This window comes from Hemibagrus wyckioides, linkage group LG25 (genome assembly GCF_019097595.1).
Source record: "Hemibagrus wyckioides isolate EC202008001 linkage group LG25, SWU_Hwy_1.0, whole genome shotgun sequence".
NCBI lineage: Eukaryota > Metazoa > Chordata > Actinopteri > Siluriformes > Bagridae > Hemibagrus > Hemibagrus wyckioides.
The window spans coordinates 20,055,770-20,078,404 of NC_080734.1; the positions used below are offsets into that span (position 1 = coordinate 20,055,770).

Sequence of the window (22,635 nt, forward strand, 5' to 3'; positions counted from 1 at the left end):
GTGGTTTATAGAGAGACATGGTTTTCAGGGTAATGTCACCATACCGCCACAAAGGAACCAGCCACAAAGAGGAAGCTGTCTGAAAGGGATGTCCAGGTTCCAACCCAGACTGTATCCATAAAAGCAGAAAACCACAGCTGCCCAATTCACTGCAGAATTAAATGCACACCTCATCTCTCCTGTTTCCACCAGAACTGTTCATCAGGAGCGCCACCGGGTCAATATTCATGGTCAGGCTGCTAGAGTCAAACCTCTTGCCAATGCCAAACGTCAGTTTTAATGATGCAGCAGTGGACATTTAGAGGATAGATCAGATATCATGGCACTCCCATGGGGGGAGTGGGGGGGGGGTGTCACTGCCAAGGTCTACTGAACCATTCTGAAGGAGCCTGTTCACTCAGTGACACAAATATTGTGAATGTAGAGGTGTGTATCATGATGATAATGCACCATTTACAGAGCAGGACTGGAGACAGAGTGGTTTGATGAACATGAAAGTGAAGCTACCACAGTCACCAGATCTGAATATTACTGATCCACTTTGTGGTGTTTTAGAGAAGAGAGTCAGGAAACATTTTCCTCCACCAGCATCATGTAGTGACCTGGCCACTGTCCTGCAAGGTCTTAAAATCCGTCTGAACATTATGCAGGACTTGTATCTGTCAATCTAATGATAAACTGATGATGTACTTGCTGCAAAAGGAGGATCTGCACCATGCTAATACATTATTGTGTTTAAAAGCAGATGTTTGTTACATTGTCCAACCCCTTTATTTTTCTTGTTACAGCTGGAACTATGGAAGTATAATAGTGCCAAAATTCCTGAAAGCAAAATAGAATATAGATAGAATCACATGAACTGAATAAAAACTTGTCACAAAAAAGAATTTTTCTGCTTTGAAATTTGATCTGAATACAAAAAATCCTTACAGCATTTACAAATAAATAAAAATCATCATTATTTTTCAACCTTACAAATTCAGGTTTCCGGAGAGAGATGTCGGTCAAAATCGTGTACAGCTCAACTGAAACGATCAACATTTACTTAATTCCTCTACACTCCGGTGGCAAAATCCGGGATAAAACATTCGGGGCTCGAGCCCTATTGTTGATGATTAGCCCTAGGGACACCCCTGGTCCATTGTCTTCACAGCCCACAATCTCACTCGGAGCTTTTTCTCCGCTGCAGGTTCATTCCAATCGGCAAGTGATTCCCCACCAAGTAAACTGCAGGATGTACACTTTAAAGTGCACTGTGACACGGGCCGGGACATCGGCAATCCATTGCTCTCCCTGTAATAGCCCTGAATTTGTCGAATTTGATGTTAAGACCTGAATTTGTCGACCTGAATTTTAATGCCTGAATTTTTTCAACATGAATTTGTGAGGTTGAAAAATAATGAAGATTTTTTATTGTGATTCAATATGCTGTTTTGCTTTCAGGATTTTTGGCACTATTATACTTCCATACAGGACTGCTGTTCACATCACACTGTTATATGATAATAACGCACACTTTCTGACCAATCAGAGAGGAGAACTCTTGCTTGGTCATGCTTTGGTAATGTGTTTTTTTTAGAAACAGCCTTGTATTTTCTTTTGTATTTTATGTGAAAGTTCAGTTGTAGAATGTTAGAAAATCAGTTTGCGTGTTAGAAAGTTTGCATACGTGTTTGGAAATGCAACGTTTTAGTAAAGGAAGGTGGAGTGAGGACAGTTAGTGTTGGTAGCCACACATTTTCCAGATTCAGATGTTTGATGTGAACGTTACCTCAAGCTCTTCACCTGTATCTGCATGATTTTATGCACTGCTGCCGCATGATTGGCTGAACTACATGAGTGTGCAGGTACAGATGCATTTATACACGCATACACGACAACCCACAGCTTACACACAGGTGTGCTCTTTAAACAGAAAACTATCTCTGTCCTAAGAGCACACCTGTGTAAGGTGCAGGTTTGTACATATATTTTACGTCTCTGTCTATCGTATCATATTTGCCTCATTGTTTCTCTTTGACTGTACAAAGGACGACTAGTATTTTTTTCTATTCATTAAAGGAATTATTCTTCCATATTGTATTTTAATCAGTACAGAATAAGAGACCGTGTCATGCTCGATTGTGAAGTGAGTTGATAACCTGTGACCAGAATTTGTCCTGTAGTAAATTATTGCCTTTACACCTCATTACCAGTTCCTTTCATAGCACCAGACTGCACTTTGCTCCCGGATAAACCTGTGATTTTTATTATCAGCTCTGAGTCAGGGTAGAGTTTCCCACAGGAATGAATAACACAGAGGCAAGCCTCTTTAAACTTTCAGATCATAGAGTAGACCTGGGATTTAGGAAATAGGTGTCTGGCACATTTTGTTAGTTAGACATAACTATTTTTTAATAAGAAGATATAGCACTGAGTCTGTTGTTATGGATGAAGCATGTATGATGTATATGGACAGTGACTGACAGTGTGTGTGATCAATTCCACTTTATGATGTTAAAAAAAATAATAAATGATACCACATAAACATGACAATGACATAAATGCTCTCATTCCAAAGATATTTGTCTCTCAGTCTTTATGTAGATTTTTTTAATGTAGGGTTTTTTCATTTGTTCTTTATTTTAAGTCAGAAAGGTTCACAGGGCATGTAGTTGAGGTTAGATGTGTGCAACAAGGGCACAGGAGTGTAACAAAGTTAGATACGTGAGTGGGAGGTGTTTACAGTCAAGGGTGAGCAGTCATGTATGAAGCTTTGTGGGACAAAGAAACCTAGCATTCACGTATGAAGCTTATGGGACAAAGAAACATAGCATTCAGTAAATTTTAGGTTAAGCTGCTAGTTTGTATTTTGGGGAAAGAGTAAAGAAAGAGCTGTTAACTGAGTGTGTTGTTGAAACAGTGTGTGGCCACATGTAGTGGTTTAGATGTTCAGTTCACACACCACATTTGACTCCATTCACATAGACACAGAAGTCCACATGAACATAGAGACTTAGGTTTCAAACTTAAACCTTTTTTATTTTTTATCATCAATTCCCTCCATTTATTATTTTAAATGAAAGTTAAATTTAAATTCTGATGATGCTAAATAACTCAGACCACAGTTCTTCAAAATGTGAATCAGTCATGTAATCTACGATTTTCACTATTTTACTATATTAATGACAGAAGTTAAACTCACTGTGCTTTATGTTGACTTCACTGATCCAAATGCTTTTCATTACTTTACTCTGGTGTCTTTGTGTGCAGGAGTTGAGAAAAGAATCAAAAGAGGAAACAAAGGAAGTGAAAGAGGTGAAGGAAGTGAAGGAGATGAAGGAGGATGCACAGCGAAGGTCGTCAGGAAATGTGGCCAGTCTGGTGCAGAGAATCAGCACTTATGGCATTCCAGCAGGAGGCCTGGGCTTCCAGCCTCGAACGTCCAAAAAGAGTGAGTCTGTAGTGCACCTGAAGGACGCTGTAAAATATATTAAAAAGTAAATTTTATACACATTATGGAATGTGAAAATATTTTATTTTTATTGGTAATAATTATTTGGTGAGAAACTGTAGAACAGAGAACTTGGTACAAATTTAGACAGGAGTTTAGAGGTTCTATCATCCAGCTTTAAAAGTAAACACTTTAACTGATGCACTTAGTTACAAAAACTACAGCATTTTATACCAAAATCTGGAAGATGCGCCTGAAAACAGAAATATCACGCAGTATTCAACTAATTATCCCCCCCAGGAAACATGAATATGAAAAAATGTGCCCCAACTGGTTATAGAGGGTGTGTGTGTGTGTGTGTTAGTGCTTTGAAAACTAGCTTTCTGAGCAGGATTCAGGGAGGGTTGACTCCAAACAACCTTTATCTCAGGTTGGTTAACCAGTTCAAACCAGGTCCTTTGTGTGTGTGTGTTTGCTACAGAACCAAAAAAACGTCAGTGCAAAGTTCTGTTTGAGTATGTGCCGCAGAATGAGGACGAGTTGGAGCTGAAGGTGGGCGATATCATCGAAATATCAGAAGAGGTAAGGGGCGGCTCAGCCTTTGCAACTATCGTTCTCCTTCCTGCATATGCTCCGCTGTGTGTTCAACGCTCCTGATGCAGATATCATGTAGACAGTAGACTGGTTCAACTCCGCTTGTGTGTGATGTTCCAAATAGCAGCTTGTTCATAAATACAGTTTGCTTTGCAGCGTTTAAAAAACATTTGGCATTATTTCCCAGGAGTCGCGATGACATGTTAAAGTGTTAAATGATAGATATGTGTGTTGCATTTCTTTAATAGAATACATGTAAGGAAGTAGTAATGCAGTGTGTGTGTTTAGGTGGAAGAAGGCTGGTGGAGTGGGATCATGAATGGGAAGAGTGGCCTGTTCCCCTCCAACTTCGTCAAAGAAATCGAAACTAATGAGGACGGCGAGAGCAACGATGTACCCGAGGAGCCAGGTACTGCTCGCTTATTCATGTGAAGTTTTACCTCCATTAGGGCATGTCAGAACAGATCACAAGGCAAGCTCTTGTTATTTTTCTCCGGGCGTGTTAGAGTATGTTAGACACTCACTGCTTTAGTGTTATGTATGATTCCCATGAGGCTTTGCTCATGTAGAGTTACTATTGAGTGATTTTCATGCATGAAGGCAATGATTCACACACACACACACATACACACACACACACACACACACACACACAAAGACCTTATTAGAAACATTATACTAATACTGGGTAAAATCTTTTTTGCTCTCAAAACAATCTCAAGTCTTCATGGCATGGAGTCCACAGGATGTTGGAAACATTCCTTTGCTCCAGCAGCAATGTGTCTCAGATTCAGGAGAGCAGAATGTGGGGAAATGGTGTGAGGAATGTTATTTCTCGGCACAATTTGGGATGTTAATACCAATCAATCCAGGCTTGAATGCCACATTGAATGAGAGTATTGTTGCTGAGCATGTGCATCCCTTCATGGCCACAATTTGTCATCATCTAATGACTGCATCCAGCATGATGATGCACCATGTCCCAAAGCAAACATCATCTCAAGCTGGGCTCATGAACATGACCTCGAGTTCAGTGTTTTTCATTCACCTTTAGTATGTGATGGAACAGGAGATTCACAGCACGAGAGTGCTCCTGAAAATCTGTCAACATGGAGCAGAGTTTCAAAAGAATGTTTCTAACATCTTGTGGACTCTCCATGCCGTGAAGATTTGAGGATGTTTTGAGAGCAAAATGAGGTTTTGACCAGTATTATTATTTTTATTATTATTATTATGCTTAATGAGTGTATACTGATACCTTGAAAATTTTTAACTGTGGCACGATATATAGTTTTGTCCATTCTGTCCACTACATAACTGTGTAACTGTGTGTATGTATACACTTATGTATGTCTGTATAAGTAAATGCTAACAGGGTGTTTTGTGTGTGTGTGTGTGTGTGTGTGTGTGTGTGTGTGTGTTTGTGTGTAGAGGGTAAAGATGAGGTCAGCAGTCCAATTTCCCCTGGAAACGGGGTCATCGCACATCCTAAAAAGATCAAAGGTGTTGGCTTTGGCAACATTTTCCGTGAAGGCTCAGTGAAGCTCAAACCTCGCTTGTCTGACTCGGAGGAAAAGAAAGAAAGAGTAAGCCTGCTTTAACTTTGCAGCAGTATCTACATTTTCTTCGGAGATGAAAATAAACTCATCTAGATTACAATTAATAACTGAACCAGACGTTTAAGTCAGCTGTGCAGCATTATATGAATATATTACAGTTTCCTTCATATAATTTACACAATAACTAGTATGTTACTAGTATCATTAACTGCCACTGGTAGGATTTTTATTATTTTTGGTTAATAAATATACTAAACACAAACAGGGAAAGTCATGGAAACAAAGTGTCCTGCACTGAGCCCTGACTCTGACTCGACCCCACTGACGACCTTTGGGATGAACTGGAACACCGACTGAACCCCAGACCTCCTCATTCTTACAACTTCAGTGTCTGATCTCACTAATGCTCTTGTAGCTGAATGATCACTAATCCCCACAGACACACTCTAAAATCTAGTGGAAAACCTTCACAGAAGAGTGGAGCTCAATATAAAGGCAAAAAAGTACAGTAACCTATTAGCTAACATATTAATGCACTTTGTTTTGGAATGACACGGGTCAGTGTGATGGTCAGATGTGAAAATACTTTTGCCTGTTTAGAGTTCGTCACGTTTATTTTCTATAATTATACTAAGATTTAAATGATTCTCGTTTTCCTCATAAGTCTAGAAGCACACTCCTGTTGATAGGAACCTTTTATTTGAAAGCATATTCCAAATCCAGTGTTGACTTTATCACAGCCTTGTATGAGTGTATATGAGCTTATAGGATTTCAGGCTTATGAATTTTGTAATTGGTTCGGTGTGAATGAGTTATGTGTTATGTATTATGTCTGTCACAGTGTTTCATAACAATTCATACTGAAATGCTTAAGTGTATCAGTCAACACGTTATTGCAAACTCTTCCCACCCATATACGTCTAATATTAAGAGACAGTGTTAGATTTTCATAGTTGCACAGCTTTTCCTATCAAAAACGTTCTCTTCTAGTGTCTTGTCTAGCACATATCTCAGCAGATCTTCAGAAGTTGAGCAGAAGAAAGTTTTGACAAGATTTTTTTCCCTTACATGTAAAGTGATAAAATTATGCATAATACAGCATTATGATTTTAACTGAACAATTTAGTCTATCCTCACTCCTATGCAATGTTTCTTACGTCACATAGCCTTGGACACTGGATCATGGAGCAGGAATTCTAGGTCTCCTCTGTTACAAAAGCTCTGCCAATGTTTGCTTAAATCCTGCATGCCCTTCCTTTTGTTTTCAGAGCAGAGTGTTTTGCAGGCACTTGCTCATGACCCACTTTTTATGCGTTGAATTTCTTGCACTTCTGTTTTTCAGTTCATCTTTATGTATGCGCCAGGCAGACATCGAGCTTTGTCTCATAAAAATGGGTCTGCGTTAAAAGACTGAAATCATACCTCATAGATGTGGCGAATCTAAGAAGATAAAGAAACGTGTAGCTTATTCAGCATTCTGTAACACCACCACACATCTGCCTACTTATTGTATTCAAGCCACATGAAAAAGTTGGCTTGCTTCATGTCATCTGTCTCTCCAACTCTGTCTCTCTCAATTTCTCTCTCTCATTCTCTCTGTCACTCTCGCTCTCGCTCTCTCTCTCTCGCTCTCTCTCTCTCGCTCTCTCTCTCTCTCTCTCTCTCTCTGTGTCAGCGTATATGATTGAGAGTGTATTCATCTCAGTGTCCGTTGCAGCAGTAAACACATTTGTACTTCTTGATTTCAGCCTGTCCCGTCATTACCATCAGCCCCCAAGCCCAGTCCCATAAACACAGCCGATGCTCACAAAATGGAGAAAGATGGAGACAGCAAAGGTAAATGTGAGTATCTGGCTATAGTTAATTAATTACAGCATTTAACAAGAATCTGATACCTTTGTTTATTTGTTGGTGTAGACATCTCAGAGCACGTTTTTTCATCCTGCCAAAATTAACTTGAAAGTGTTCTGTGAAGTTAATGAATTTTGGCAGCTTAAAGTGTTTAAGGACGAGATGTTGCTATTTTCAACCTTAGTTCTTGTGCAATACCACAATATCCACAGAGCTCCACATGATTTCACTAACTTGGCACAATATAATGCATTACTATGTCTTGTGATACTGCTATTGTCATTTCTTATATATATATATATATATAAAATGCTTTGATCTAATGTGGAGTTCCTTAATTGCAGCATTAAATCTTAAGAGAAATTAAGGCTCAGACATTCAACAGAATTTGGTCATTAGATTAAATATTCGTCTCATTGTGTCCAATGAGAGTGTTGAGTTGTTTTGTTTGTTTGATTGTTTGTTTGTTTGTTTTTGATGTGATCAACACAGTGTTATTCTGGTATGTTTAGATTGTGTATAATATATCTGTGCAAACCACTGTACAGATCACTGTTTCAGTAAATACACATTTACACAGGGCTGCATCAGTACACTAATGATTTACTGACAATAGTGTAATTGTGTTATGCATTTTCTCAAGATCTCTTTTCTGTTCGCAGTAAAGGAATACTGTAAGGCCACTTATAATTATGAAGCTACGAACCAGGATGAGCTAGACCTCAAGGAAGGTGACATTGTTCATTTATTAAGCAAGGTGAGGCTGATCCGCTAACTCAACTTTTCTTCACCCCTCCATTATTATTATTATTATTATTATTATTATTATTATTATTATTAGTAGTAGTAGTAGTAGTAGTGTTGTTCTGTTATCAGGTCCTCTTGTTTTCAGTAGCTGTTGTCTTCGTTCAAAGTTTGTGTTAAAATACCCAGTAGAGTCTGAATATCGTTAATGAGAACCATGCTGAGATTTGTAATCATTGGCACAATCAGTTCAGAGCTTAATTTACTCAAACTCGTGATTGGTTTCATGGATTTGCACAGAATATTTGTTCTGTGAGGATGTGGCAGCTTAATGGTTAAGGTGTTGGGTTACTGATTGGAAGGCTGTGAATTCCAGGTCCAACAAGCTGCCACTGCTGGGCCCCTGAGCAAGGCCCTTAACCCGCAATAGCTCAGTTGTATAACATGAGATAAAACGCTCTGGATAAGGGCGTCTGCCAAATGCCAGAAATGTAAATGTAATCTTTAGTACTCTGTGCAACTGTGTATGAACTGAACACAAGCAACATAGATTGCTGCTACTGTATATTATTATTATTATTATTGTTGTTGTTGTTATTGTTATCATATATATCAGATATGTTATGTAGAATTTCATCGTGAAACTTTGACACTTTTAAAAATATTTGGCAAGATTCTAAAAATATTTAGTAGTTTTCCAAATTCTAGTCACTGGTAAAAGGAAAGTTTTTATTCATTGTATTAATTGTGTGGACCTCACTAACGTCTATGAGCAAATGACCTGAAGTGATGGGAGAGACACAACATTCAGAATCCAGGTGGGAAAAATAAGTGTACCCTATAGTTCAGTAACATGTATAACCACCTTGAGCAGCAAAACTTGATATAAACGTTTTCTGTAGGAGTTTCAGTCTCTCACACGGTCTTGGGGAAACTTCTTTACAACATTCAGTTCTTTGATGTTTGAGGGCTTTTGTTTATACACAGTATCTCAGTGGGGTTGATGTGTGGACTTTGACGTCCTGTGTAAGTCTCATGTGTGTGTGGTGATGTTGCAGTGATTAATACAGTGATGTATCAGACTCAGTGATGTATGATTAACAGTACACACAGTCACAGTGAGGAGACCTGATTGATTAAATGGAGATCTGTTGTTAATCTCTGTGTGTTGTGTATTTCAGGATACAGGCGAGCCAGGCTGGTGGAGAGGAGAGCTGAATGGCAGAGCGGGAGTGTTTCCTGACAACTTTGTGGTGCTGATACCAGACTCAGAAAAAGAGGTAAAGTTTAAACACTAGATACTATTGATCGTTTTGAATTGCAGGCTTATTTCCAGGACCTTCTCTTTCTCATAAAAGTGGCCTCTCTGTTTGAGCCTGTTCCAGTGACCTTCTCCACTCTGCACTCTAAACTTCATTATTAACTCATTATTTAACTTCATATTAACTTTAAATCCCACATCGCACCTTTTCTCTGGTTTGGGGCCTCTTCTGTTTGTCTTTATTAATCCCCACCGTTCCCAGATGTACACTATATTACCAAAAGTGTGTGGACATCTGAGCAGTCTCACATGTGTACTTCTTGAAATAACACAATATAACACACATTTGCTGTTATAATAACTTTTACGATGGCTGTGAGGATTTGTCCATTCAGCGACTAGGCTAGTGAGGTATCACTGAGGTCAGGCATTCATGTCGGGTGAGAAGACCTGTTGTGCGGGTGGCAAAAAAACGTGGGTTTAAATATACATTTTATATACTGATTATATACATTCACATATACACTGTAACTAAATCAGTTTTCTTTCACCTTCATCACCTTCATTGTATCTGAATCAGGCTGTAATGGACAAGTATTACATAAGTCACAGGAAACATTAAACACTACTACAATAGCACACATTCCTACCTTACACACACACACACACACACTCATAGCTGTAAACCTTGCACATACATCTGGTGGTTATAATTATTGTGCTGAGTGCAGCCAGTCAGTAAGAGGTAGTAGTGGAGATTAAATTGAGATAAATATAACAAATGGTGAAAATAGACTGATAGCTTTATGTACAGAAGATAGTTTTTTAAGGTTTGTATGTTCAGTTGCTCATGAGTGTGATGGTTGCAGGAAGAAGCTTCTTTGCAGTTTGGCTGATTTAGTCCTCATTTGGCTGAAGCACCTGTGCAAGGGAAGGAGGTTGAATAAGTGACAGTAAGGGTCAGTGATGAGTTTCTGACAGGGAGGGGTAACTTTACACAGATGATCTTTTCTACAGATCTGATGATGTGCTGCAGTTTGATGTGCAGCAGCCTGGAGCTGAACACTCTTAAGACAGTGGAGATGTTGGTGAGAAGCTCTGCAACCCTGCCAGCACTCAACAGAACCGTGATGGTTGTGAAGACTCTCAGCTTAAATTGGGACAGTAACATCAACTTCGTCACCTAAGAGAGATCAGCAGAGAATGTACTTCTTGCAGCATCTGAAGAAATTTAATTAGCCTCAGGCATTAATGGTGCAGAAGTTCTACAAAGCCATTAGAGTCTGTCATCACCACCTCCATTACAGACTGTTGCAGCTTCACCAGTCACCAAACTTTAAGCTGAAAAACTTCACAGCCATCAAGGTGTTGAGAGTGTCACCCAAGTGACTCCAGTGTCTTAAGAGTGCTCAGCTTCCATCCTGGCTACCAGTCACAGCTCACAATTGATCAGTCAGATATAAAGCACTTCATCGATTGGCCTTTTCATACCTCTCTCTCATTTTACTCCCACCATCATACAAGGCCGTTCACTCAGATCTTCAGATACTGCTCTTCTTACCACCTCCTTCCCTAAAAAGGAGCTAGATCCTTCAGTTCCACAGCCCCAAGGTCTGGAGCAAACTCCCTCAGTACCTCAGTGACTGCACAGGATTTGATTCCAATCAAACCTTAAGACACAAATAACATGTTCTGTTTCCTTGCCAGCACATAATTGAATGGATCCTCTGTGGTTTCTGCTAACCTTATATTATAAAATAATTTCATTTTATTAATTTATTATTAAATAACTACAGTACTATGCAAAGGTTTTAGGTAGGTGTGATGGAATGCTGTAAAGTAAGAAGGCTTTAAATATATACACTATATTGCCAAAAGTATTCGCTCACCCATCCAAATAATCAGAATCAGGTGTTCCAATCACTTCCATGGCCACAGGTGTATAAAATCAAGCACCTAGGCATGCAGACTGTTTTTACAAACATTTGTGAAAGAATGGGTCGCTCTCAGGAGCTCAGTGAATTCCAGCGTGGAACTGTGATAGGATGCCACCTGTGCAACAAATCCAGTCGTGAAATTTCCTCGCTCCTAAATATTCCACAGTCAACTGTCAGCTGTATTATAAGAACGTGGAAGTGTTTGGGAACGACAGCAACTCAGCCACGAAGTGGTAGGCCACGTAAACTGACGGAGCGGGGTCAGCGGATGCTGAGGCGCATAGTGCGAAGAGGTCGCCAACTTTCTGCAGAGTCAATCGCTACAGACCTCCAAACTTCATGTGGCCTTCAGATTAGCTCAAGAACAGTGCGCAGAGAGCTTCATGGAATGGGTTTCCATGGCCGAGCAGCTGCATCCAAGCCATACATCACCAAGTGCAATGCAAAGCGTCGGATGCAGTGGTGTAAAGCACGCCGCCACTGGACTCTAGAGCAGTGGAGACGCGTTCTCTGGAGTGACGAATCACGCTTCTCCATCTGGCAATCTGATGGACAAGTCTGGGTTTGGCGGTTGCCAGGAGAACGGTACTTGTCTGACTGCATTGTGCCAAGTGTAAAGTTTGGTGGAGGGGGGATTATGGTGTAGGGTTGTTTTTCAGGAGCTGGGCTTGGCCCCTTAGTTCCAGTGAAAGGAACTCTGAATGCTTCAGCATACCAAGACATTTTGGACAATTCCATGCTCCCAACTTTGTGGGAACAGTTTGGAGCTGGCCCCTTCCTCTTCCAACATGACTGTGCACCAGTGACCAAAACAAGGTCCATAAAGACATGGATGACAGAGTCTGGTGTGGATGAACTTGACTGGCCTGCACAGAGTCCTGACCTCAACCCGATAGAACACCTTTGGGATGAATTAGAGCGGAGACTGAGAGCCAGGCCTTCTCGTCCAACATCAGTGTGTGACCTCACAAATGCGCTTCTGGAAGAATGGTCAAAAATTCCCATAAACACACTCCTAAACCTTGTGGACAGCCTTCCCAGAAGAGTTGAAGCTGTTATAGCTGCAAAGGGTGGACCGACGTCATATTGAACCCTATGGATTAGGAATGGGATGTCACTTAAGTTCATATGCGAGTCAAGGCAGGTGAGCGAATACTTTTGGCAACATAGTGTATGTTTTAACTGTTTATTTTTTATCAATTTGCAAAATGCGAGCAAAGTAATCAAATGGACAAAAATCTAAATCAAGTCAATATTTGGTGCGAGTACTCCTTGGCTTCAAACCAGCATCTTGCACACTGTGTACACTTGCACAAAGTCTAGGATGAGAGTCAGGTGTTTGATTAATAATTATTATACCAAGCAGGGGCTAATGATCATCAATTTCATATGTAGCCTGAAACACAGTCATTAACTGGAACAGAAACCGCTGTGTAGGACCTTAAACTGGGTGAGGAACAGACAAACCCCGCTACTAAGGTGAGGCTGTGGGAGGCAGTTTCATGTCACAGGTCATACACCAGAGTGAGACTGAGCACTGCAACAAGACACAAGGTAGATCAGCAAGGTCTCTCCCAGCAAAGATTTCAAAGCAGACTGGAGTCTCAGGATGTGATGTTCAAGCTGATTTCAAGAAGCATAAATGGGCAATGCTGAGGGGCGTAGACTCCGTGGTCGGGCAAGGAAACTTAACTGGGGTGCAGAGAAATGGCAGCAGGTTCTCTGGACAAAATCTGAACAATACAAATTTGTGCAATACAAAATCTACACAATAAGTTAGCTATTAAATAGTCCATCTGTTGTAGTTCCAGTTTTTTTTTTATTTAATTGAAAGTGTTCTGCTTCCCTAGTACAGTACTGTAACCTGTTTTTTCCCCTGTGTAATGTGTTATGCATTATGTCAATTCATAACTCTCATCATCCTCCATAATCCTTTTCATGTTTTTTAGACACTTCTTTCCAAAGGCTCAATTAAACAGACTAAACCAGAACCAGAAGAGGTAAGGACACTAACTCTTACCACTTTAACTGTGTAGAATATATAACACCACCACTTCCATGCTTGGCCTGTGAAACTGTGGTGTTCCCTATGACACATGACATGAACAGCTGGAATGAATTGTTGTAGAAAAGGCATGCGCCTGTTTTGATGCATCTGGATTTAAATTTTGCTGTTTTTCTTGCACAACAAAATACTAAATTGGGAGTCATCATAGGCATCATATGAGATTTAACTGCTGTATTTGTGCTCATTTAAATCTTGCAAAAGCATTATGGTTATTTTCGCCTGTGTAAAGAGATATTAGTGTAATCTTCATTTAGATTTTTAAAACATAAGTAAGATTATAACAGCCCTCCTTCAGTCACTGCATATTTTAACACTTCTTTTTTTTTTTTTTTTGAAAAGTGAAAATATCTCTCCATAAATACTGGAGCCTTGAACTCACTGCATATTCAATTCACAGGCTCTTTAGAAAAAACAGTTTTTTATTTAATTGCGTGACCTCGATTTTAATTGCATAAGAAATGCAGTACTAAAGCATGCACATTATATTCTGTATTTATAAAAAAAACAAAAAACATCTACATGCTTTATCTAATCTTGTTCACACTGAATAAGCCTGCTCCTGAGCTCACAGTGTTGTCTTGGTAACGAGCTTAGAGAAAGGATCGTGTCAAATCGTCAACAATCCAATCCAGCTAACCGAGTAATCCACGTACGAAGAACAGACCTCAGGTCAGCCAGCACCATTGAGATGTCTGCACCGGGGACTGTGTGGGTTTTTCAAAACGCACTAAACCCTTTGAAAACGGTGTGACGTGCATCTTCTGTCTCTGCTTCTCAATATGAAGTGATGCACATATGAATAAAGTAATTCACGTATGAATGAATAAAACTAACACGTGCATGCAGTAGTTGCTTGGAATCGTTTGTTTTGGTTGCAAAAATGAATGTGGACCTATGAAGAATATATGGCCAAAATAACACAGATAATTCAAATAAAATATAAAAGGCAAACCCAGTTTTTGTATTTGGTATTGTATTAACATAACATACATAATTGTATTGCAATTATGATAATTTATTTTTTATAAAATGTGTTATCTGTGCTGAATCATTTAACTTGCAGCTATTTTTTTTTCTTTGTTAACTCAGAATGGAATAATAGGAAAATCTTTAAAAATCCAAAATTTGCTTCCATATAATGTGCCTTAAAAAATGCAATGTAAATCGTTATAAAATGTAAAAAATAGAAAATAAAAAACCTAATAATCACAAAGTTTCAATTTCTGATAATGTTTAGATTAGACACGCTCTAATAAAAAAAAAAATACACTAGATCTCCAATTGTAATGTTTTAGTGGAAATTAAAGAGAATATATGAGAGATGGGGTAAGATGCCAATAACTGAATAAAAGTAGAAGGTGATGTAGTTTACTGCCTATTGTTGTAAAGATCACAGTGTAAATGTCAACAGAACAAATACTGATTGTTTTTATCAAACATTTCAAACAGGGGATTGATGCATGGCGCCTCACCCCATGGTACCATGTGATTAATCATGACCTGCATGTGTTTCGATTTGGACCATTTAATATCTTATTCTACTCCTCAGTAAGCAGTACAAGTTTATCACTATTAAAATACCACACTGTCTGTTTCTCCGTTGCAGAAGCCAAGGAAGCCGCCACCACCATCCAAATCTGCAGGTATTGTAGAGCTCTTTCTTCTGTTACATGTTTTTACGTTTACATTGAGGTTGTTATAAAGGTTTTCAGATGGCCAGATGTAAGGTGTAATGGCTAACAGTGGTGCACTAGCTATAAGAACTTTTGTTAATGCTCAAAGTTTCTTCACCTAGTACTCGCTAGCTGAGCCTCTAACACAGATCACTTGTTTTTATTCTCGTGTTTTCTTCAAATACTGAGAAGACTGTAGCAGCAGCAGACACTGTATACACCTGAACACTCATTCATGTGATTATCCAACATATCCTGCATTTTATAATATAATTGCACAGACTTTGAGAAGCCTTCATTTTGTCATCCCCGTCAATACCTACTGAAAATCCAAGCACGCTTTTTTTTTTAATCGTCATAAAAGTGTAATAGTGGATCAGACTGTCTGACCCTACAGTGCTTTGCGTTTTCCACTAACTGTTCACTAGATTGCCAGTTATATATATTTTTATTTTTAATCATTGTAGTAATCTGTTTGGAGTTGTGCCGCTGTTCGTAGTGGTCTGTTTGGTGCTTTTAAAGGAAATTGACATTATAATGGCATTGCCTTTTCTAGGAAATTATACCTGCAATGCTTTCTTTGAGTAAGATTTAATCGAAATATAGACCTTGGGTTAGGGTTAGGACCTTGTCCTTATGCTGCCCACCAAATACGACATTCAGTCCAATGACAAATGTTGGCCAAATATCCTGCTCAGCTAGACGTTCTCCTCCTGAGGCTGAATGAATCACAGGGCTAGTTGCATTTTTCTTAAGCAAAGTAAATTGCATTATGCAGCTTGAATGTTTTACTGTGTTTCATTTCCTGTACTATTCCCGATTTGCCATTATTTTTGTTTTTAATTTGTTTAGTTTGTCCCCCAAAACACGTGGTTTTGAAGATGAAACTTTTGTTAGGAGCAGAATGGCATTTGCATTTACTGCATTTGAAGTGTTATATGACATAATGTCAGAGATACTATAAACCCTAGCAAGATGCTCACAGGTTTCTGGCTCGTCTTTTTCTTCCCCCACAGGAAACGGAATCAGCGCCTGCACTTGCAGCTTATCTGTTTCTTGCATGTGGTTTTGCTCTTTTGTTTGTTGTCTGTGTGCACTCTGTAGTATCTTAAGTGGGACAGAGGGAGAGGGCCATCTAATGCATCATGTTTAATTTTTTAGCACTGAAGCCAGAGGTCCCGAGTACCGACAAAAAACCCGCACAGTTACGACCTGAAGATAAAGGTAAGTGGGATCGGCCTTTACTGTCTAAAATGTTATAAAAACAAAAACATCCTCGAAAACCCTGTAAACAACACCATCCTTTAACTTGATCCAACTACTTATGTATCATGATTGTTCATGTTTGGCATGTTTTGTTTAGTCAGGATACAAAGCAACTGTGAAACTTCAAAAATATAATTTTATTAAAAATGTAAATTTAAGAGTAAATCTAAAATAAATCCTAAGTGTAATGTAGATTTAAAATGACATTTTTTGTATTATATTGTTTGAGGTGATGTATTATACAAAAAAGATGTAATTTTAAATCTACAATACACTGAGGATTAAGTAAAGAATGAAACAAAAGAAATTAAACATGACCTTATGTTCCAGAAGTAAAAAAAACTTTTTTTATTTATTTATTTTCATTTTCATCTCCCATATTATAAAATGTCCCACGTTAGCTTTTCCCATTTTATCAATGTGACTAATGTAGCTAACAAGGAAGGAAGGTTATTCTCATCCCATACTTGTTTCAGAGGACATTGCTTGGTTGCTTAAAAATGTTAGCAAAAATTGTTCAGGAAAAAATGAGTCTATTAACTTTGGAACTATATCATTTGATGTTGTTCTAATGATATAGTTCAACAGGAAACATTTTAGCTATTAACTTTATATCTGACTTAATATTTTTATTAAATAATTGCAGTTACTTCTCCAGGGAGGGGGTTAGCTTTCCAGATTCTAAAGTTATAATATGAAATTGTATATTAAATAAATAATTAAACAACTAACTAAATACATAAATAAATGATGTACAATTCTGAATGATCTCTTTAGAAACCTGAAGCTGAACTAAATGTTTCCAGATAAATGTCAGTGAGGTTATTAATTTAAGAATAAGAATGAAATGAACAGTTTCTGTGGTTATGCCTGTCTGTTTAAAAGTAGAACATGTAGCTGCTGCCCGGTGGGATGACCTTTAATAGAAAGATAACTTTCTTTAGAAGCAAATATTTTACAAAACACACCAAAATGGGGTAAAAGGAAAGGTCATTTTCAGCTGAACTACAGTTTAATGTCTTTACTGTTATCTAGAGTTCAGAACCTCACCTACAGAACCTCAGTGTTGATACTGTAACATGCTTTCACTACTTTAGACGTATGATTGAAAAGTAAAACCAGTTATATATCGAAAATGCATACTTTTTCAAGCAAAAGAGTTCTGCCCCTCATCAGCTTTTTGATGTTGACATGAAAACTAACCCCATTAACACAGCGTCTGCTAGATTAGCTTGTTCCACACCCACACCACTTTAGGTCAGATTTTCCCTATTTTTATTTTTTCTCCTCTTTCCACTGAGTTGTGATTTTGTACAGAGCCATTCTGTAAGATGAGCGTTTGTGTAGCCAGTGCCTGACCCCTTTTGTAGCCAACCATGCACCAGTTATGTGCTAAACTGCCTACGCACTGAGGGCAGTGTTTGACTCAGACATCCTCTGCTCTGGCGGTGCAGCTATGTTGACACGATGCACTCAGGTGGCAGTTACAAACTACCACAAAGCAGTTGTGTCTCAGCTGAAATAACTAATATATCACTGGATGTGGTCATCATGCAAATTCTTTCAAGTATGGCTGGTTGACATTAGACCAAGATATGGAGTGACTCTCCAACAACCTCTCCGCTTGTGCCAAAAATTCACAAACTAACCATACCTGTGAACCTGTGAAAGTTTTTCTTTGGGCTTTAGAACCCACCAGCATTTACCACCAAGCTCCCCCCATCAGTGCATTAAAGAGTCACACAGCTGAAGGGAAATGCTGACAACAGAAAGCTTTACACCCCAAAACATTACCCAATGGGTGGCTGCTACAGTAGCTACAGAGGTAGTTCTCATTGGGTTGCTGAAGCTAAGGGCTTTTCAGAAATGGCATAAAAGCCTGTGGCTGGATCACATGAGCTCTGAAAGAGGCCTACTTGAGGCAGTGCTCTATATGAGAGATATCTGTCTGGGGAGCTTAATGGTCCCTGAGGAACCTCAACTAGCAAGAACTGGGGGCAGCCCATCTGGCACTCAGGTTCTTTAACAGTGTGGCATGGTAAGACATGCATGCTAGTATGAGAAGCATTGATTTATAATACTACCTAAGATTTCTACTGAATTTACTCTAATTACAAATCACTTTAAACTTGACTGAAATATATAACTATAACCTTATATATAACATAATATATTATGTATAATATATTTCTGAAAGTTCTAGGCTTATATGAACTACACCAAAGTTGGTGAAAACAAAGCATTTAACAATGCCATCATCCTAAAAGAGAAGTTCACTGCCAGAACAAAAACTTACAAATAATTTCCTCACCCCCTGGTCATCCAAGATGTTCATATCTTTCTTTCTTCACTCGTAAAGAAATGATGTTTTTTGAGGAAAACATTTCAGGATTTTTCTCCATATAGTGGACTTCAATGGTGGCCGTGAGTCTGACCTTCCTGAATGCAGGTTAAATGAAGCTTCAGGGAGCTCTAAACCTCCATCCCAGCCCAGGAAGGAGGCTCTTATCTAGTGAAACGATCTGCCATTTTCTTAGAAAAATAAAAAATTGTATACTTCTTAACCACAAAAGTTCGTCTAATACTAGCTGAGGGATTGCAAAGACCAAGGAAGTGCAAATAAGTCAAATGCTCTTTACTAAAAAAAAAAAAAAAAAAAAAGGTACATATAACTTTATCATTCCACACGCAACAGCTTGCACTATATAGAGAAAAATGCTGAAATGTTTTTTCTCAAAACATCATTTCTTTACAACTGAAGAAAGAAAGACATGAACATCTTGGATGACGAGGGGGTGAGGAAATTATTTGTAGTTTTTGTTCTGGAAGTGAACTTCTCCTTTAATATGTTGTGGACTTGAATGCAGGTTCTATCCAGAGAGTCCTGCTCTATGGTATCCCCATACCCAGTGGAGGCCTGTCTCTTGTGGTAACTCCAGAGTAGGAGATAGATCAGTCACTAAGATGTAAGGTCTTCTCTAGTCCATACGCTTTCTTCTGACACACTAATTCAGTCTCTTTCCTCACCAGTGAACTGATATTCTAAAGTCCCTAAGCCAGTTGCCTTTGCAAAGGACAAGTCCATCTGAGACTGTCCATCACCTGCCTACCACCCAACTGGCATTGTATCTAACTCCCACCCAGCATCTTACAGATATTGAGCCCAAACGATGGCTTTCATCTATACAATCTACTCCCATGCCTGGGACACACTTTTCTACCTTTAATAGGGGTCCTTTTGACTCTTTGTCTGACCTCTCCTCTCATACCGGAAACATCAAGATCCTGGTGACATTATCCTGGTGAGATTCACTGAAGTACATAAGCCTCTTCATCATGACACAGTCTTAAACCCCAAAAGGTTAGAGAGAAGTGCAAATTAAATGATTGAAGTGCAAATTAAATGATCATTTTTATAATCAAATGAGGTTTATACAAGTGGCAGGATTTTTTTATATGCTAGCTTGGTTATTTAGGTTATGGGATTTAGAAATGTCCCGTCTCTAACTGAATAAATTGATTGTTGGTCATCTTTACACTATATCATCAAACAGAAATCTACTGATCATTCCTGAAACCTGACATAGCCCGTAACTATAGCTCTGTGCTCTGTATATCTTTACTTGAACACCTGTGAGAAACTAATACTCTTACTCTTTTGTATTTGTTTTATTTTTGTATTTTTGCCTTTGTATGTCAAACTCATGGTCATTATAATGGATGTTTTGTCCTCAGAGATTAAGTTATCTTATTTACTGTCTTTTCAAATAATAGTTGACAGGGCTCTGGTAGACAAACCTGCCAAGCCAGCTCCCATTGTGCCCCCTAAAAAGCCTGTTCCTCCTCCGGGAAAAGGACTGCTGCGTCCAGTGGCACTGCAGCCTAAACGACCTGAAAAACCTCTTGCTCCATCTCCAGTAGCTAAGTGAGTGATGCTCAACATATTAGCACGTATCTTTCATCCCGCTCTAGCTATTTCTTTGCTCTAACTTTGCACTACTAGGATTTTATATAATTTATTCAACATTGTTCTCTGTTTCTGCCCAGGCATAATGGGGAGGTGCCACACACACGACCAAAGTCAGACTTTGAGCCATCATTACCCAGCAAACCAAAAACACTGTCTGGGGACTGGGCAGAGAAAACCACCAACTTGGGTGAGTAACAAGAGGGAGTATAGTGAGCTGAACTGTCATCACAGTTGTTTTTAAAAAAAAATTTGGTTAAGTACTTTAAGGGCCCAAATGTTTGTGACTCCGCCCCACCTTTGTTTTTAAATATATACACTGACCAGGCATAACTTTATGACCACCTGCCTAATATTGTGTTGCTGCCAAAACAGCCCTGACCCATCGAGGCATGGAGTCCACTAGATCCCTGAAGGTGTGCTGTGGGATCACACACCAAGATGTTAGCAGCAGATCCATCATGTCCTCTAAGTTGCGAGTTGGGGCCTCCATAGATCGGGCTTGTTTTTCCAGCACATCCCACAGATGCTCATTTGGATTGAGATCTGGGGAATTTGGAGGTCAAGTCAGCACTCCAAACTGGTTGTTGTGGTCATCAAACCATTCCTCAACCAATTTCTGCTTTGTGGCACAGTGCATTATCCTGCTGAAAGAAGCCACAGCCATCAGGGAATACTGTTTCTATGAAAGGATGTCGATGGTCTGCAACAATGCTTAGGTAGGTGGTACGTGTCAAAGTAACATCCACATGGATGGCAGGACCCAAGGTTTCCCAGCAAATCATTGCCCAATGCATGACGCTGCCTACGCTGGCTTGTCTTCTTCCCATAGTGCATCCTGGTGCCATGTGTTCCCCAGGTAAGTGATGCACACGCACCCGGCCATCCAAGTGATGTAAAAGAAAACGTGATTCATCAGACTAGGCCACCTTCTTCCATTTCTCCGTGGTCCAGTTCTGATGCTCACGTGATCTTTGTTGGAGCTTTCGGCGGTGCACAGGGGTCAGCATGGGCACCCTGACTGGTCTGCATCTATGCAGCCCCATACGCAAGAAACTTTGACGCATTGTATATTCAGACATCTTTCTATCAGAACCAGCATTAACTTCTTCAGCAATTTGAGCAACAGTAGCTCGTCTGTTGGATCGGATCACATGGGCCAGCCTTCGCTCCCCACATGCATCAGTGACCCTTGGCCGCCCATGACCCTGTCTCCGGTTCACCACTGTTCCTTCCTTGGACCACTTTTGATAGATACTGACCACTGCAGACCGGGAACACCCCACAAGAGCTGCAGTTTTGGAGATGCTCTGATCCAGTGGTCTAGCCATCACAATTTGGCTCTTTTGGTCAAACTCGCTCAAATCCTTACGCTTGTCCATTTTTCCTGCTTCTAACATCAACTTTGAGGACAAAATGTTCTCTTGCTGCCTAATATATCCCACCCACTAACAGGTGCCATGATGAGGAGATACTCAGTCTTATTCACCTGTCAGTGCTCAGAATGTTGTGCCTGATTGGTGTGTGCAGTTCAGCTTTCAATTGGCTACCGTGTGCAGCAGTGGCACAACAGATAACTGTTTGCCCTATAGTTTAAAGATAGTGAGTTTGATGATCGAGAGGTTTGTGGCCGTGCTCTCAGGGAGTGACAGGTAGCATAATCTCTTCTGTGTCAGTCGCGGTGCACAGATCTTGAAATCTGATCACAGCTGGTGCTTTCACCCTAGATCTGATTTGATGCACAGAAGAGCATGATGCACTATTACTTACAAATATCTTTTAGCAAATGGGTTGCATTTGGCAGTTTAGTTTGTGCAGCACGCTGCTTTGTGCAGGACTACTCTGAGTGTTCTGGTCATGCGTTGGGTGCTCAGTAGATGTTCCTGAGGCATCCAGAGATGGATTAGCTCCAGCTGGGTTCTGCTTTGTGAGGATTTGGGTATTCAAAGCAACGATGCCAACCCTATGTGGAATTGTGAGGATGACAACAATCTCTTAATTAATACACACACTATCATTCTACATATGCTGTATCTGCATCACACAACTGACTGTACATAATCACACTCTCTGGTGTTTAGAATCATTTATAATCACACTCTGTGCTGTCACCCAAATGAGGATGGGTTCCCTATTGAGTCTGGTTCCTCTCAAGGTTTCTTCCTTATACCATCTAAGGGAGTTTTTCTTTGCCACAGTAACAGGCTCGCTCACGAGGGATGATTTTGTCTATCATCTAGGACTGTTTTTTGTTTATGTTCTGTAAAGCTGCTTTGGACAAT

The 22,635-nt window shown here is 39.5% G+C and overlaps 1 protein-coding gene across 4 annotated transcripts in view; it reads left to right on the top strand.

Annotated features, from left to right (window-relative positions):
- Positions 1 to 22,635, top strand: part of cd2ap (CD2-associated protein) — a 46,496-nt gene that overhangs the window by 18,849 nt on the left and 5,012 nt on the right. For 2 of the 4 annotated variants that reach the window (XM_058378984.1, XM_058378986.1), the window contains exons 3-14: positions 3,253 to 3,433; positions 3,915 to 4,015; positions 4,316 to 4,436; positions 5,459 to 5,613; positions 7,335 to 7,428; positions 8,100 to 8,194; positions 9,363 to 9,461; positions 13,329 to 13,379; positions 15,054 to 15,090; positions 16,282 to 16,344; positions 20,161 to 20,311; positions 20,434 to 20,543. In XM_058378984.1, coding sequence (XP_058234967.1) covers positions 3,253 to 3,433; positions 3,915 to 4,015; positions 4,316 to 4,436; positions 5,459 to 5,613; positions 7,335 to 7,428; positions 8,100 to 8,194; positions 9,363 to 9,461; positions 13,329 to 13,379; positions 15,054 to 15,090; positions 16,282 to 16,344; positions 20,161 to 20,311; positions 20,434 to 20,543 — 1,258 coding nt within the window. The remainder of the gene's footprint in view (positions 1 to 3,252; positions 3,434 to 3,914; positions 4,016 to 4,315; positions 4,437 to 5,458; positions 5,614 to 7,334; positions 7,429 to 8,099; positions 8,195 to 9,362; positions 9,462 to 13,328; positions 13,380 to 15,053; positions 15,091 to 16,281; positions 16,345 to 20,160; positions 20,312 to 20,433; positions 20,544 to 22,635) is intronic. The other 2 variants (XM_058378985.1, XM_058378987.1) reach the window with 2 other exon arrangements.